The 15,741-nt window shown below is 37.5% G+C and overlaps 2 protein-coding genes across 8 annotated transcripts in view; one reads left to right on the forward strand and one right to left on the reverse strand.

Moving 5' to 3' along the window:
• LOC122070847 (ARS-binding protein 1-like) overlaps positions 1 to 11,906 on the forward strand; it is a 70,530-nt gene extending 58,624 nt beyond the window's left edge. For 2 of the 7 annotated variants that reach the window (XM_042635091.1, XM_042635096.1), the window contains 3 exons: positions 8,579 to 8,686; positions 9,724 to 10,490; positions 10,576 to 11,906. In XM_042635091.1, the coding sequence (XP_042491025.1) occupies positions 9,732 to 10,490; positions 10,576 to 10,653 (837 nt within the window). In that variant the 5' untranslated portion in view covers positions 8,579 to 8,686; positions 9,724 to 9,731 and the 3' untranslated portion in view covers positions 10,654 to 11,906. The remainder of the gene's footprint in view (positions 1 to 8,578; positions 8,687 to 9,723; positions 10,491 to 10,575) is intronic. The other 5 variants (XM_042635094.1, XM_042635095.1, XM_042635093.1 and 2 more) reach the window with 3 other exon arrangements.
• Positions 11,907 to 13,640: 1,734 nt separating this feature from the next.
• LOC122070845 (polyvinylalcohol dehydrogenase-like) overlaps positions 13,641 to 15,741 on the reverse strand; it is a 4,164-nt gene continuing 2,063 nt past the window's right edge. The window contains exons 3-4 of the mRNA XM_042635088.1: positions 14,929 to 15,538; positions 13,641 to 14,273 (exon numbers count right to left, since the gene is read on the reverse strand). Of these exons, the coding sequence (XP_042491022.1) occupies positions 13,812 to 14,273; positions 14,929 to 15,538 (1,072 nt within the window). The 3' untranslated portion in view covers positions 13,641 to 13,811. The remainder of the gene's footprint in view (positions 14,274 to 14,928; positions 15,539 to 15,741) is intronic.

The raw sequence follows: 15,741 nt of genomic DNA on the forward strand, positions 1-15,741 counted from the left end.
TCCATACCTAGTCAAGGCATGCTCTATGGTCATTCTAATATGATGCAATGCATATGCATGAGGTGAGTGCATATAAGTATGTGGAAATTACAAATTACATTAAAAATAACTAATCTATCCTAGTGGTCTTCTTCTTCACTCGAATCTTCCATTCTTTGGCCCTTCATCTTCTTTCCTTCTTGTTTGCTGTTTCATGTCTTTAAGCTTAGCTTCATGTCTTGATTCGACCTTCGATCTTCTAAGGGTTTCTTCAAGCTAATCACACTTTAACAATCAAGTTAAAGATGTATGTTTGGTTGTTAACACCAAAACATGGCAAGGAGTGTGGACATGTTTCCCAACAGATACCTATTCTATTTATCTATGAGTAATTACTAGAGTATCACCTTCATTTGAGAAGGTTGTCTTTTGTTGACTTTTTTTTTTTTTTTTAAATTTGGGTTTGCTTGGGATCCTGTTAGAGGGATGTTTAGCCTGAACAGTTCGTCTTACCTATCCCCCACCATATCAGTTCCAGGATTCGCATCCTGTCATCCTGTGATTGAATTGCAAATATGGTTTGAACTAGGATTAAGCTTATGGGCTCAATACCATGCCTAGAACTGAGAATGGTCGATTGGAATCGTCGAAACTGTGGCCAAAGCATTTATTTTCATGTGTTTTTGTGGACTTCTAGAGGCATTTTGGTCATCTGTCAGTTAGGGGTGGGCTGGAGGCCCCCAAAATAGAAGATGGAGAAAAACGAATCGAAAGAAGGGAACATTTTTATGCTATTTTAGTATCTTCATTTTCACCTGTCTCTCTTCACAGCACCAGGGTTACAACATGTGACACTGAAGGAGACAATAATGTAGGCCAATGTTTAAAAAGCGGCCTGGGCACAACTCTTGGATCGGTTTGCCCGGTTGGCCCTGATGACATCAGCATATAAATAATTTAGAGCTACATTATCTTTTTGGGAAGACAACTAATGGTAGTACTTAATTCTAGTAATCACATACCAATTATCTCCCATCCACTTTAGATTTGGTTTCCGAAAAAAGAGTTGAGAGAGTAGAGAATTTTACAACTAAATTTATAGTCTATTAAATTTGGGAAAGCTTGTAAAACCTTTGGGAACATGATTCTCTGAGAATATGTTGCTAACTGGTACAATTGGTACCCTTTCAAAAAGGGGCTAATTAATAGCCATTTAATCAAGAAGTCAAAACAATAATTTCTAGAAAGATTGCTAATCTAGCCATAGAGTTGGGTCATGATCTAACCTTGACCAAATGGGTCGAACCCACGTCTAGGAAACCTCATGGTGCAAACATTTCATGGTTTTTAGGACATTTGAGTACAATAAGTGGATGGCTAGTGAACATGTTAATAAAATGTTCTGGTCCAGGTTTCAAAACACTGACTTAAGCTGCTGATGCTTGGAAAAATAGTCCTCTCTCTCTCTCTCTCTCTCTCTCACACACACACACACACACACACACACACACACACTCACACATACGCACACAAGCTTGATTCTGGTTTTTTGGCTACATTTACTGGAGCAGGTATATCTGGTTTATTGCAGAAACATTCTTTTCTTCTGGTGCATCAATTTTGACGACAACAACAACAACAGTTCAGCCTTATTTCAACCAAATGGGGTCAGCTTTATAGATCGTTGCCCTCAACAATGAAATGTGACACTAAAAAGCTGCCATGATGCCATCAGTATATGCATCCAGAAAAATCATACTACAGTATGCAAATAGCAGCAACCATATACAGAACTTTAAACAGTATTTCCGTTGCCCTATTATAACATTATAGAATTATTAATAGAGGTTTAGTAATGAGGAAAGATGATATGTGCTGTTAGAAAACAAACCAAACCAGCGAGAATCCTAGAGAAGGAACTACACATTCAGTCTAAAACTAAATCATTTTGGGTTTTGTTTCTCTACTTTTGTTCCCTTGTTGGGAATTTCCATTTTGAGAGTTGGTTTTTTATTTTAAGTTCAATGTGAGATTAATTTCTGGGATTTGCACTTACTGGATCGTTGATCTGTTATGTAGAAGAAAGATTTCCTAATCCCACAAAGAGTAGGAATAGAGATTCCCACTTTGAGTAGGACTGCAATATGGAACTCCGAAAAGCAATGTGAATAGTAGAATTTGAATTGAAGACTAGATTATATATAGAATAACTCAAATAAAATTAAGAAAACTGGTAATATGTCGGGAAACTCAAAAATTAAGATTAAGGTTTTGGAGGAAGCAATTTCAGTTCAAAGCCTAATGGCAGACCGATCTGAGATTTGACCAGAAGCTAGAAGGTTCAGTAGAGTCAACTTTACTATGTTGCGTAGCCAGGTTTGAAATTGTTAAAGAGTGTTCACGATTTTTTTTGGGGGGGGGGGGGAAGGAGTGTCCCCATTGTGCAATGAGTTGAGTATTAAGAGTAGAGTTATTTTTGGTTATTATTTTCTTTCCTTGTTATTTGGGTTGTTTCCTAGCTGTAGTTAGACTAGTATTGTCTTTCCTATTACAGCTATTGTTGTAATTGCTTGGTTCTTGTTATTATAAACATGCGATGGAGGGAAGCTACCTAGAACCATCGGCTGCTCTTCTCCTTGCAGTCTTATTCTTCTCTTCTTCTTCCTCAGTCTCTTTCTCTCCTCTCCTCTTTCCAGTTACTGGTTACAGATCTTGGGTTTGTCACAACTCTCAGTTAATATGCTTAGTATGATTACCCTGGTGGATCTCTCTCTCATTTAATTAAAGTATGGGATCTTGGATTACTAATTGGTGGAATACTAGGCAATCCGAAACTTCTTTTTATATGATAGTCAAGAAAAGAACGCTCTAGAAAAATTTATCTAATTAGAAAAACTATTCCTACCATTTTCTGTTCCTAGTCAGGCTTCAAAAGTGGGGTGCAGATAATATGATAATTAATAAGAACTTGAAATATGTAGTAGTTAGAATTGAATATAACTAAGAAATAGCTTCCAGAATTTCTAGGAGGAAGATTAAAGTAAAAATAGAACTAAACAGCAGTTCAGATGAAAGAAAGAGAATAGTTGCAGAGAATAGCTCAAGGCTATAGAAGTAAAAGTTTTAATCTCACTGTGACTGTTGTAAAACTGAAATTACTCTCTGTAACTTATCTTCGGAGAGCAGGTAATGGAATGCTATTAATAGGTGATATGCTACTCCGGGAGATGTAGATTGCATAGAAGCTTCTTTGATCATAACAATTGGGGCTATCATCTTCCTATTCTTTTGATAAGTATGCTGGAACTTGAGTGACAGAACTAAGAATGGAAAAGAAGAATTGATTGAGAATCAATGTAATCCAGTTGAGGAATCTGCCTTTGCTTATTAGAAATCTATTGACATAAGATAACTCCTACTTGGACTAGGAAACCTAATGCAATTGCAACTTCCAAATAAAGCTTACAAATTAAAGAAACAAGTAGAGGTTAATACTGACATGAAACCAAAAAGAAGCAGAAAGAATAAAGGATCTTACAGCTTAAGCTATTAAGCCTTCTTTTCCACTTTTGTTTTCCACATGTGGAAGTTTAGGGACCTGTTTCATCAATTTGTGATGCAGCGTCAGCCAGGAATAAGAGGAGGGCTAGGAACTAGGATATGCTTGTTTTCCTAGTTCAAGGAGTTTTTAGTCCAAGTTATGGGCTCAGTTTGTTTACTTCTTGTTTTTATTTCAGTTATATGCAAGTCCTAGATTCAGTAGAATTTCTAGTTGGGTTTTCCTTTTGCAACTTATGTTATTGATAATAGGAGTGCAAAAGCAAGTTCCATCGATCTGGTTTTGGCTTTCTTTATTGTATTTTATTTCAAAGCTGTTTAAGAATTGGTAAGATTTGGTACTGAAATCTGTGAATAGGTTGGAAGGCTAGAGGCCCTCCCCATGATATCATGAAATAGAAATTCCATTTTGTCTTCCTTCAACTTTGTGCTGTCTGGACTAACATCCAACTTAGGTGGACTCTAAAGTCTGTAGTTTCCTTGGTGACTCTCCAAGGGCCAACTCTCAGGTTTCCTCGGTGACTCTGAGGGCTGATCTTGCAGGTCAGTTCTCTAATCCTCTTTAGTGGCTAGCACAACTTCTGTTTTTGCTTGCTTTTCTGAGTTCTTAGACTGCTCATATACAACAACAACAACAACATCAACAACAACAACAACCATAACCTTATTCCCAATTAGCTAAATAGATCCAAATATTCAACAAAGCAAAAGAAATATAAGATAAATGAAATACAACAAGGAAGTATAAGACGATACTAGAGATATGTTTTAGAAGTAAAAATAGAACATCCCCTATAAGGGGTCGGCTACGGGGTCTTTATCCTCCACATGAATCTATCTGCGGTCATACTTCATCAATAGTTATTTTAGGTATGCCTCTACCTTTTTTGGAGCCCTCTGTATGAATCTGGTCGCTTCTCCTGACTGTGGCATCCATAGGTCTCCATTGCACATGACCATACCACCTCAACTGGCTCTTGCGGAGCTTGTCCTAAATCGAGGCGAATCCCACTTTGTTTCTAATACAATCATTCCTTACTCTGTCCCTCCTGGTCTTGCTGCACATCCCATGTAACATCCTAATCTCTACTACTCTGAGTTTGTTCAAAAAACTCTTCTTGACTGCCCAACACTCTTCTGCTCTATAAGTTATAGCTGGTTGTATTATTGTCCTGTAGATCTTTCCCCTGAGTTTAACTGGCATACATGCTTGTCATGTAACACTCACGACATGCTTCTCCACTTTATCCATCCCACTTTAATTCTATGGGACACATCATCCTCTATATCCCCATCTTTGTTAATGATTGACCCCAGGTATTTAAAATAGTCTCTCTGTGGTAGATGCCGGTCAGCCAACTTCACAACCTCATCACCCCTCCTAGCCTAACTAAAGGGACACATATATATTCTGTTTTTGTTCTGCTTATCATAAAATCTCTTGATTCTAAGCTTGACTTCCAAAGTTCCAATTTAGTGTTAATTCCTTCCACAATCTCATCTATCAGTACAATATCATTGCCGAATAGCATGCACCATGGTACTTGATCTTTGATGTGTTTCGTTAACTCATCCATAATGAGCGTGAACAGGTATGGGCTTCGGGAAGATCCTTGATGTAATCCAATGGTAATTGGGAATTCATTACTTTGGGCTTCTGAAGTTTTCACACTCGTCACCACTCCCTTGTACATGTCCTTAATTATGTCCATCAAGATATTGGAGCCCCTTCTCTCCCGTAGGACCTGCCAAATTAATTCTATGGGTACTTTGTCATAGGCTTTCTCTAGGTCAATAAAGACTATATGGAGGTCCTTTCTGTGATGTCTGTAAACTTTTACAAGCCTCCATAAGATGTAGATAGCTTCGTCGTGGATCTCCCTGGCATAAAACCAAATTGGTTCTCTGAAATCTCAGTTTTTTCCCTTAAGTGTGTTTCAATGACCTTTTCCCAAAATTTCATGGTATGCCCCATTAGTTTAATTCCTCTATAGTTATTGCAGTCTTGGATATCACTTTTGTTCTTATAAATCGGGACTACAATACTTCTCCTCCAATCATCTGGCATTTTCTTTGTGATCAAAACCTTGTTAAACAGTTTAGTTAGCCAAGAAACCCTATGAAATCCAAGACCCTTCCACACTTCAATTGGGATCTCATCTGGTCCTGGTGTTTTGCCTACCTTTATCTTTTGCAAGGCCTCCTTAACTTTGCTTTCGCCAACCTGTAGAAGTTATCCTTGAGGGTTGGTCTGATCCCCATTCCCCCCACCTCCAATTCCCTCCTATCAGTCGAGGTTTCTCCATTTAGCAATTTGCAAAAATAATTCCCCCATCGTCGCATCTCGTACAAGTACTCGACCATCATAGACTGCTCATATCTCTTCTATTAGTCATCAGTTATCTCCATATTCGTTTTGGGATCTTAATTTATAAGCTTTATTTGGAAGGCACAATTGTATTATGTTTTTCTAGTCCAAATACGAGTTTTCTTATGCCATATTCATGGTGGTGCAAATAGATTTCTCTACAAGCTGCAGCAGATTTTTCTTTACTGGATTTGGTGTTTGCTAAATCAATTCTTCTCTTCTTTTCATGGTGTCCTGCCCTGTTTTTGTCTTTTTACCTAACAGTTCAAACTTTTCTTTTCCAGGACCCCGCATAGGCTGGACCAACTTGTTATATCCAATGGATCACTGAGGGGGGTGAATCAATGATTTCTAAAAATGATCCTAACAACTTGCCTCACGTGCACACTCATTAGATAATACCTGAAAACCAAACACAAACCACAACACAAAGTGATACGTGGTTCAGCAATGTGCCTACATCCATGATGCGAAAGACCGTTTGAGCTACGACTCAAATCCAACCTCAATAATTCGACTGCACCCACAATCAAGAGCACCAACCCCCAATTTGTATCGCACCCACGACGTAGGAGCACCAAACCCCTTACAAGATTCAACACAACATCCACTGTATTTGGAGGTACAACCCCAACTACGCATATTACGCACCCACATAAAAGAGCTTACAATCAATCACTAATAATGTAGGTTTACGATGAAAACCCTAAAACTTCAAGTCTACCCACAACCCAAGAATAGACTTACATTCAATGACAAAGAAAAAACAACTTTAGATAAACAAGCACCCGTCTTCTTTGTCTTCAACCTGTAAACACCTTATCAGACAAGGTTTGCCACCACGCAACTTCAAATCACAACCAGCAACTCCCTTTCTTCACAGATTCAAACTAACAAATGGATGTAATTGTAACTTCTTAATTTCAGAAATATATTTATATATATATATATATATATATCTTCATTCAATCATGATGGGTGCAACAACAATACACATGTCCAATGGAAACAATATAAACTAACCTCAGAAATTGATAGACAATATGGCATCATCACCTTGGAAACCAACGTATTCTGAGAAAGCAATATGCGGCAGAAGCTACAATAGCAGCAAGATCCTTCTTCAATTCTCCATTGTAAACTTAAAACAATGTAGCACCAAGGATCCTTCTTCCTTATTTTCCCTCTCTCACAACGGCTACCTTCACTCTATTTTGCTGCTTAAGAGACAGTCACGAATCTGCAAAATGGGACTATATATTACACGAAGGTTATTCTATATCATAATCGTGCTTTTCTGCAGCCAAGTAACACAAATAGGATAGGTCTTCTTGTGAAACTCAAAAGTCCTAATAGATCTCAACTTCCTTCCTTTGAAGTACTTGATGTCCATCTTGAGGAAGAAGCTTATTTAGAGTCTTGACTCTTTTAAATAGCAGCCTTCTTATTCTAGTACAGTAGCTGAATTAATAGGATGCAGACACGTGGCCTTAAAAAAATCCTTTTTATTTTTCCCACCAAAGATTCTTGTAAATCAGGCAGAAATCTCCAATTGGAATCAACCTCCTTGATTTGCCACACATGCACAAGGATTCCCAGTTCAACTTAATGTGAAATATTTCTCAGATTAGACTACTAGCCATATATAAGAATTCAGGTTAGAAAAATCCTATAGGGACTAAACCTCATTGATCCACAGACCTTATCTTCTCATGGTAGCAAAAAGAATCACAATATAGCGTATAAAATAGTTTATGTCCAAGGGAATAATCCTTTCTATTGTCCACGTCTTCATGCTGCTGTGCTATATCAAAACTCAATAACTTGCTGTCCACATTTGAGGAAGAGAGTTCTACTACAATCTGAACTCTTTAACTTGATATAGCTGCTGTCCACGTGTATAAGAATCCAACTCCATCAAAACTTGCAAACGCATACTTCTGTCTACATACTAGAAAGAATTCCAATGGCTGAAATTGTAAACTCTATAGTGCTTAGTAACATCATTGTTGATAAGCTGCTGAATTATAAACTGCATAATGCTTGATGAACCTTGAAACCTACTACCATATAATTTAATCAAATAATTCCAAAGTCCTCACCCCAAAATGTAGCTGAACCATATTATTGGACCAAGTAACCCATGAGCAGTACGACTAGGCCGAGCCTATAATAAAAGGCTGAAATATAAAATTGAACCATTAAATTGGTTCATGATTGAACCATTAAACCACGAACCAATACGTTGTACATAACATATTTTCTGAACCATGAACCATTAGTGAGTACTCAACTTGGACAAACCGAAATCGACATTTGTGTTTACATCAATTCCAACACATACAAGGACTGCTCAACATTGCCAGGGATAACACAGCAATGAGTAATGGCCTTTCTAGTTCAATCTTTTCTTTCTATCCTGGAGAGATTCTGATTTTTCTGTTTGAGCAGATAGATAAGATATCAGAGAGCTCTACAGCAGTTTTATTGTTACCAGATAATTATTTTTAAAGATCTCATCCTGACTAGCCCTCATCTACCTTTATTGAGCTCTGTTATTTTCCCTTAGTTAATTCTGTTTTCTTATGCTGATCAACATTTCCTTGTACAGTCTCAGTCCCATTCTACATCTGTTCTCTATTTTGATTCTGTTATTTGGATTCCACCCTGCAGGTCCTATCAACTAAACCTTAATTCCAGGGTTCAAGGATACTGACGCATTAATCTGCCTTTCTTCTGGCAATATTGCTTTGGGCAGAGTACTGCATTAATTGGTGTTAGGTTTCCTTTCTAATGAATTTATGCATATGGACCCCTTTACAATCATTTATCTCTGTACAGTCATTTTTTATGTGAAGAGTCCTAGATTTTGGGAACCAATGTCCTAGATCTATTGTTTTTTTTCCAAGTTCATAGTGTTCAATATTTTGTCCTTTGTCTGTCTAGCATATAATATGCTATAAATACTTTGTTCTCTGTTTCTCTACAAAATTGTTACTCGTTGGTATCTCCTCCTTTCTCATTTTCTCTTATTGGTAAAGAAGAAAGATTTGTGGAATTGGAAATGTTATTCCCATGCATAGACTTGGTACTTTATAGCCTTTTATTTTGTTGATATCGAATTTTTCTCTGCGGAGTTAATTTTTGTCAATTTATTAATACATTTTTCTTGTAATGCTTAAGTTTCTTCTGTTTTCTTATTTCTTGTAATGATTAAGCAATGAAAGTTGTTAAGACTATGAATTAACATTAGTTATTAAACTGCCAGTTAGCGTTATGGAGAGGTAATCAGATTCACATCAAATTGATGACATGAGAAACTTGTTGGATAAGCGTTCTGATTACTGTGTGATATTGTGCTTAGTTAGACAATAAGTCAGTTCCTTGTGGCTGGAAAAGAATAAGGTTTCAAGTATCGTTCAATTTGGTTTATTATAATTACTTTTCAAATAACTCTGGTTTGCTGCGTTTGCAATAGGGTTTCTCCTCATTTATGATGTTCCATGGAAACTTGGCGAGGCTATTACATAATATCGATTGTTTGGGACGTTGCAGGATTTTGTCCTTAGAGAATATTTCAAAGATGCAAAATTATAAGAGAAAATAAGATCTCTTTGTGTAGGGGGGGGGGGGGGATGAGTGGGTTTGGGGTGTTCTTTGATCAGTATCGTTACCTATATTTCTTTATATATTAGACTATTATGATTAAGTTTCGTATGTTGCAAACTTTTGTGTTTTCAATCATGTACAATTGTTTCTACTTTCTAGAGTTACCCCTCTCTTGCGCGTGTATGTTTGACTTCATTTAGCCATCGCAGAATTGTAGATGGAAATCGTCAACCATAGAATTGCATCATCAACTATGGATGTTGCGGTTCGGATTGCCTTATGCAAGAAGAAGGCTGATGAACCAAATCTTACTCAATCTGATCTTCTGAAATGGCTTCAAGATGTTTACAATATAAAGGTGACCCAAAGTACAATTTCCAATACTCTTAAAAAATCAAGGGAGCTTTTAGACAAAGACATTGGTCGTCCATGTCCAACTATGGATTACAGGATTCGGATCGCCTTGTGCAAGAAGAAAGCTGAAGAACCGAATCTTACCCAACATGACCTTCTTAAGTGGCTCCATGAAGTGTACAATATCAAGGTCACCCAAGGTACAATTTCTAATACTCTTAAGAGGTCAAAAGAGCTTTTAGAGCAAGAAAATCATCCCCCAAACCTTAATGTTAAACGTCAGAAAGCTGTTAAGTATCCAATGATGAAGCAAGCACTTTATGAATGGTTTGTTTCTTATGAGAATGAAGTTGACTTAAATGGGGAATTGATTAAACAGAAAGCAAAGGATTTCTTATTTAAGTTTTATCCAGATGCTAAGGCTTTTGAATTTTCTAATGGATGGCTTCAAAGCTTCAAGAAACGTCATGGAATTAAATTGTTTCGGAAGCGCAAGGAAAGGGGATCCCTTGATATGGTGCAACTTGAAACAGAGCTTCCTCGTATCCATGAAGTGCTTGATCAGTACAATTGGGATGACATTTATAATATGGATCAGACTGGATTATTTTACCGCATGCAGGTATGATCAGCTACATGTGACTTTTTAATTAAGCTTAATATGCCAATCTAAGTCTGCTCCTTTTTTTTTTCCCCGTATCCTTCAGGCAGACAGTCTTTTAGCCACTAAACAACTCGAGGGCAGAAAAGCAATCAGGGAACGTATCACAGTTGTTGCATGCTGAAATGGCGATGGTTCCACTAGGTTGCCTTTATGGGTGATTGGGAAGTTCTTAAGTCCACGCTGTTTAAATAATGTAAATCTTGAGAATCTTGGGTGTATGTATCGTGCAAATACCAAGGCATCAATGACAGTTGCCCTATTCATTGAGTGGCTGAAATGGTTTGACAGTCAAATGCATGGAAGAAATGTTCTCCTCATTTTGGACACTTGCAGTACTCTCGTACCTTTGAGAGACATTCCACAACTAGAGAACACTCATGTTTTCTGCCTTCCAGCTAACACCACTTCAAAAATTCAGCCTCTAGATGTTGGGATTATCAAGAGCTTGAAAGCTTGCTATTGACGGCGTTTCAACCAAACACTTCTTCGTGCATTGAAAAGTGGTGTGGTCCATACTACTGTTCGACCGATCAATATTCTTGAAGGTATTGGGATGTTAGTTGAAGCATGGGAGAAAGATGTCAAGCATTCAATACTAGTAAATTGTTTTCATTACTGCAAAATTAAGTCCATGTCTCTTCAAGTGGATGTAACTGAAGAAATGTTAGAAGATTTGGAAGTAATGTCTGAATTAATGGAGCAAGTCCGTCAACTACCTTACTCTAACCCCATGGATATCAAGGATTTTATTAATTATCCTAGAGAGAGTGATGTAGCATATTTTCCAACAGAGCTAGAAATAGTTCAGGCAATTGGATCACATAATGGGGAGATTGAAATCCAAAAGGCTGCCAGCTCTGAGGATCATGAAGATGATAGTGAAGAACTTCCTGATCTAAAGCCAGATGAAGTAACTAACATGCTTAGTCTTTGTGAGGGCTTCCTTTTGCAGCAAATGAAAAACCAACAGGAAAATATTAAAATGATTCGTGAGTTGATATTTAATGTACAGCATCTCCAATAGAGGGTTTCGACCCACTCGTGTAGTGTAAATTTGAGGTTAGATGTGCAATGCAATTAAACTGTTAGAAGTATGAATTTGTGCTTCAGATCGCTTATTAGGGGAAAAAAAAAGTTCACTAAATATCGATACACAGTTTTCTTAGTCTTGCATCTTTGCCTCGGCATGAATATCATATCTCTTACTTTACCTAGGTCATGAGCTTTGAGTTAAATTACAGTTAATACTAGTGTATACGTTTTTGTTGTATCAGTATGTGTAAAGATAAATTCTTGATGACTATTACATGTACATATGTTTTCCTATGGTGTATCCTGTGTATGTGAACATAATTCATGATCAAGTTGTAAATATATTTCTATCTTATATTCTGCTTATGTAAAACATTTTGACATGTGTCAATTATTTAACCAAGGTATGTTTGTTATCTTACCAGCCTCACTCTCTTCAGGCCCCTTCTACATTATGGTTTCGCTTTTACATTACCAGTAAGTTCTGTCTTTTTTTTCTCTTTTTTTTTTTTTGGGGGGGGGCGGGGGGTGGTGGGGAGCTGTGGTGGGGTTGAAGGTGGGGCTATGCATAAACCTTATACAGACAAAGATTACAATTTTAGGTGGGGCTGCTGTACCTATGCAGTATTCTTTCCTTTTCAAATGATGTTTTTCTGTGACAAATAGGCACTATAGAGATTAGTCACGCTCTGACACCCCATGATCAGCAAGAGTATTTGCAGTCTAATTGCTTGCTGTGTGATGATTGTGATACTGTGTTGAATCCTTAAGAGTTTAAAGCTCCTTTGAGGATATACAATTTGTACTTCTAATCATTACTGCTAACATATATATATGTATGTATGTGCTAATGGTTAAAGAACACAAGAATCTTAGTATAAATTGCTTTAGAACTGCTCCTAGCAATATATCGAGAAAGCAAAATGCACAAAACGGCTCAGAAAAGTCCTCTTGAAATATTAGGACTTTATACTCTTCCCACCATGCAACAAGCTAGCAGTTTTTGGAAGAAGAAATAAACAAATTCCTCTAACTTTTTGTTTAAAACTTTAATTATTTGAGAATGAAGGGGGTTCTCTGAGCAATAATGTGTGGTAAAATGGTATCGTACATTGGAGGACAACAATAACATTCCATGTAAGGTGGAGAGAGCTTGTGTTATTGTATCCTACCCTAGCGGCTCAGAAAACTTTATTCTATTAGAAGATGGATTAATTGGCCTTTATTTACTGTTCTGTTTGATATTAATATGGACATTGAACAATTTCGGGAACATAAACATTTATATGTGGATCTTTAGTGTTGCTGATAGGCTAGCTAGGTACTGCAGCCTTGGGTTGTTTGTGGAACCATTTTGATGATTAATGGTGGTCAAGCATTGAGGGTAGTTCTAGTTCGTCCAAGGCAAACTGGTCTGGGGGAGTTATTGAACCCATTGAATTCAGCGGCATAAAAAAGAACATTTGAGAGGAATAGCCATTCTAGAACAATCGTTTGATTTGGTTCATTCTTTGACTGCTCTGTCCCACACATCCACACCAAAAAAAAAAAAATTGCCATAAGAGGGTGTTGATATGGTCTTCGGTTCCCTCACCTTATAAGCTGGTTTGTGTTGAGTTCTTTGTTCTTGCTTCCCACTTTAGGAAGAATGATGTGGTAAAGTAGCTACTAGGTGGGGAACTACCTATGGGTGTCGGAATAGCTCTATGTTTAAATTTTTTGCTAACAAGAAACCCCTCAAATCTGCCCTGTTTTACAGGTTCAAGCTCAAGGGTAAACCCCAATTACACACAATCATACTTAACCCGTGTGAGTTGTGGGGTGACTTGAGCTTGAGACATCTGTTAACACACAATGTTTTTGGACCAGTGGAGCTACACTTGGGGTGTCGCAATGACTCTATTTATGATATTCCTATGTATTATTTTGGAGATTTATAATTCGTCCATTTTACCAAATGAAATTTTAATGAATTAGGCACATTAGAATCATGAAGTCTTAGCCTTTCAATGTGAACCTTCAATATGGTTCAAAATTATAAAATGAATAAAGGAAATGGTTCAAAATTACACCAAAAAAAAAAAAAATTTGATAATTTCATTTTCTTGACGTAGATAATTACAATTTAATTATAATTTGTTGGTATATATATTTTTTGTTAATTACTACTACAACAATGCCATTTTATCACATTTTATATCTTTATTTCCTTTCCACCACAATGGAAGATCCAGGAAAGGAAAATGATCAATCATCAAGGCAAAAGGCAAAGAGAGAAGTTCCAGGGGTAGACTTCAATAAAAGTGCTGCAAGCGTCACATTAAAGCCATTCCCCAAGTAAATGCAACCATGGCTTACCAAAATGCCTCCATATACTGTTGCTCCTGTTTCATAAGACCACAATATCTTTCCTTTCTCTGCACTCATTGCATATATGTTTCCTTCTTGATTTGTTGAACCAGCAAATAGCACGCCATTCGCGACAGTTACCGGCCCGTTAGCAGTGGCATTGGTTGGGTTTGCCGTCGACCAAAGGACTTCTCCGGTGTTCGCTTCCATAGCCACCCATCCACCTGCTGTTGTGGTCTTGCTTGATGGTGTAAGTGTGAAGTTTTCATGTTTGCTGTTAGCAATATTTGTGTAGACTCTTAAACCATCTGTTGCAGCTCCTGAGATCCCTCCTCCCATGACTCCACCAGGGCCAGCTACCTACAGAAAAGAAGGGATGCCATAACTAAATAAACTCAAAAGCCCAAGTTTCTGGGTGGAGACGCCCTTCCAAGGTCATAAACTAGCTAGGGGTGTCAAATCAGGACTAAACTGGTTAAACCGACTCGAACTGAGGCTTTATTGGGCCGGCTTTGGATTGAGGTATTATGACCTTACCATCAATAATGGTTCAACGTCCATTCATTTAGACTCCTTCCCCCTTCCCCCTTCCCCTATACGATTAAGATTGGGAGGGGTCCAAAAGCCCCCAAACCAAGAACAAGAATCAAAACCAAGATGATATATCCCAGATAAGAAACTGATAACAGTCTAAAAACTCATTAAAAAAACCAGATGTTTTCATAATTTTGTATAAATACGAATGTTAAACCGAACCCACATTGGGTCAAAACCAAAATGGACATTAGGAATCGATATGAACCCAAAACCAAACCGAATAAAAAAAAAATACTTTTTCTTGGTTTGGTTTCCGATCAGAAACTACGCTGGCTCGAACGATCCAATAGACACCACTAAGCCCAGTAGCTATACACTACATGTGGGACTAAAACCCCTCTTATTCTTGGCCATGGAGTGCAATCACTACATAAAAAAACACTTAAATTACCGTTCATTTTCATCTTTCGCAACTTACCGTAGACCAGATAATGTCGCCGGAATCCCGGTCCAGTGCCCATGCAATTCCACTTTTTTGAACTGCGGTTACAATATCAAGCTTGGTTTCATTAACAACTATACTAAGCATCATAGGTGCTTCACCAAAATCAGCATCTGGGTTTGAACCAGAAGTGCAATTAGGAGTATCAGGATTACTACTGCAAGCAGAATACCATAAATCATAACCACCTAACTGTTTATACCATTTGATGTTTCCCTCATTCATGTCAAAAGCCAAGATCGAATTTTCGTGATTATCGGGTTCAATACATTCATCAACAACAGAAGCTGTGTTAACCTGATCACTACTAGAATTGTTCTGGCACTCAAGAACATAAGAAGGAGCAGAGTAGAGGTTTCCAGTGCCAACATAAACAAGACCTCGAGTAGCATCAATGGAGGGGCTACTTCCCCAAATAGCACCACCTGCATATCCTCCTTGTTGACCATTGTTATCTGGAAGAGTGAAGGTTTGCCATAATATTTTCCCTGTTGAGATGTCTAGCTTGGCCATGCTACCACGGAAAGTGCAACATTCGTCTGCACTTACCGTTTCCTCTGCCGATGATGTTCCCACATAAAAGTTTCTGCAGAAGCATAACAAAGTCATCTATTTATAAGCCATTACCCATTACTTATATTGGAACCCAATAAGTACCTTCAAATTTAAGGGTAACCCATCAAAAAAAGGGAAAGACTTGAACCGAGTACTGTGCCAAATGTTGTCATTTTTGTAATGTAAATGAAAAGATTAAGGTGTTTCATCAAACCAAAAAAAAAAAAAAAAAAA

Source organism: Macadamia integrifolia, unplaced genomic scaffold (genome assembly GCF_013358625.1).
Source record: "Macadamia integrifolia cultivar HAES 741 unplaced genomic scaffold, SCU_Mint_v3 scaffold_130A, whole genome shotgun sequence".
Classification (NCBI taxonomy): Eukaryota; Viridiplantae; Streptophyta; class Magnoliopsida; order Proteales; family Proteaceae; genus Macadamia; species Macadamia integrifolia.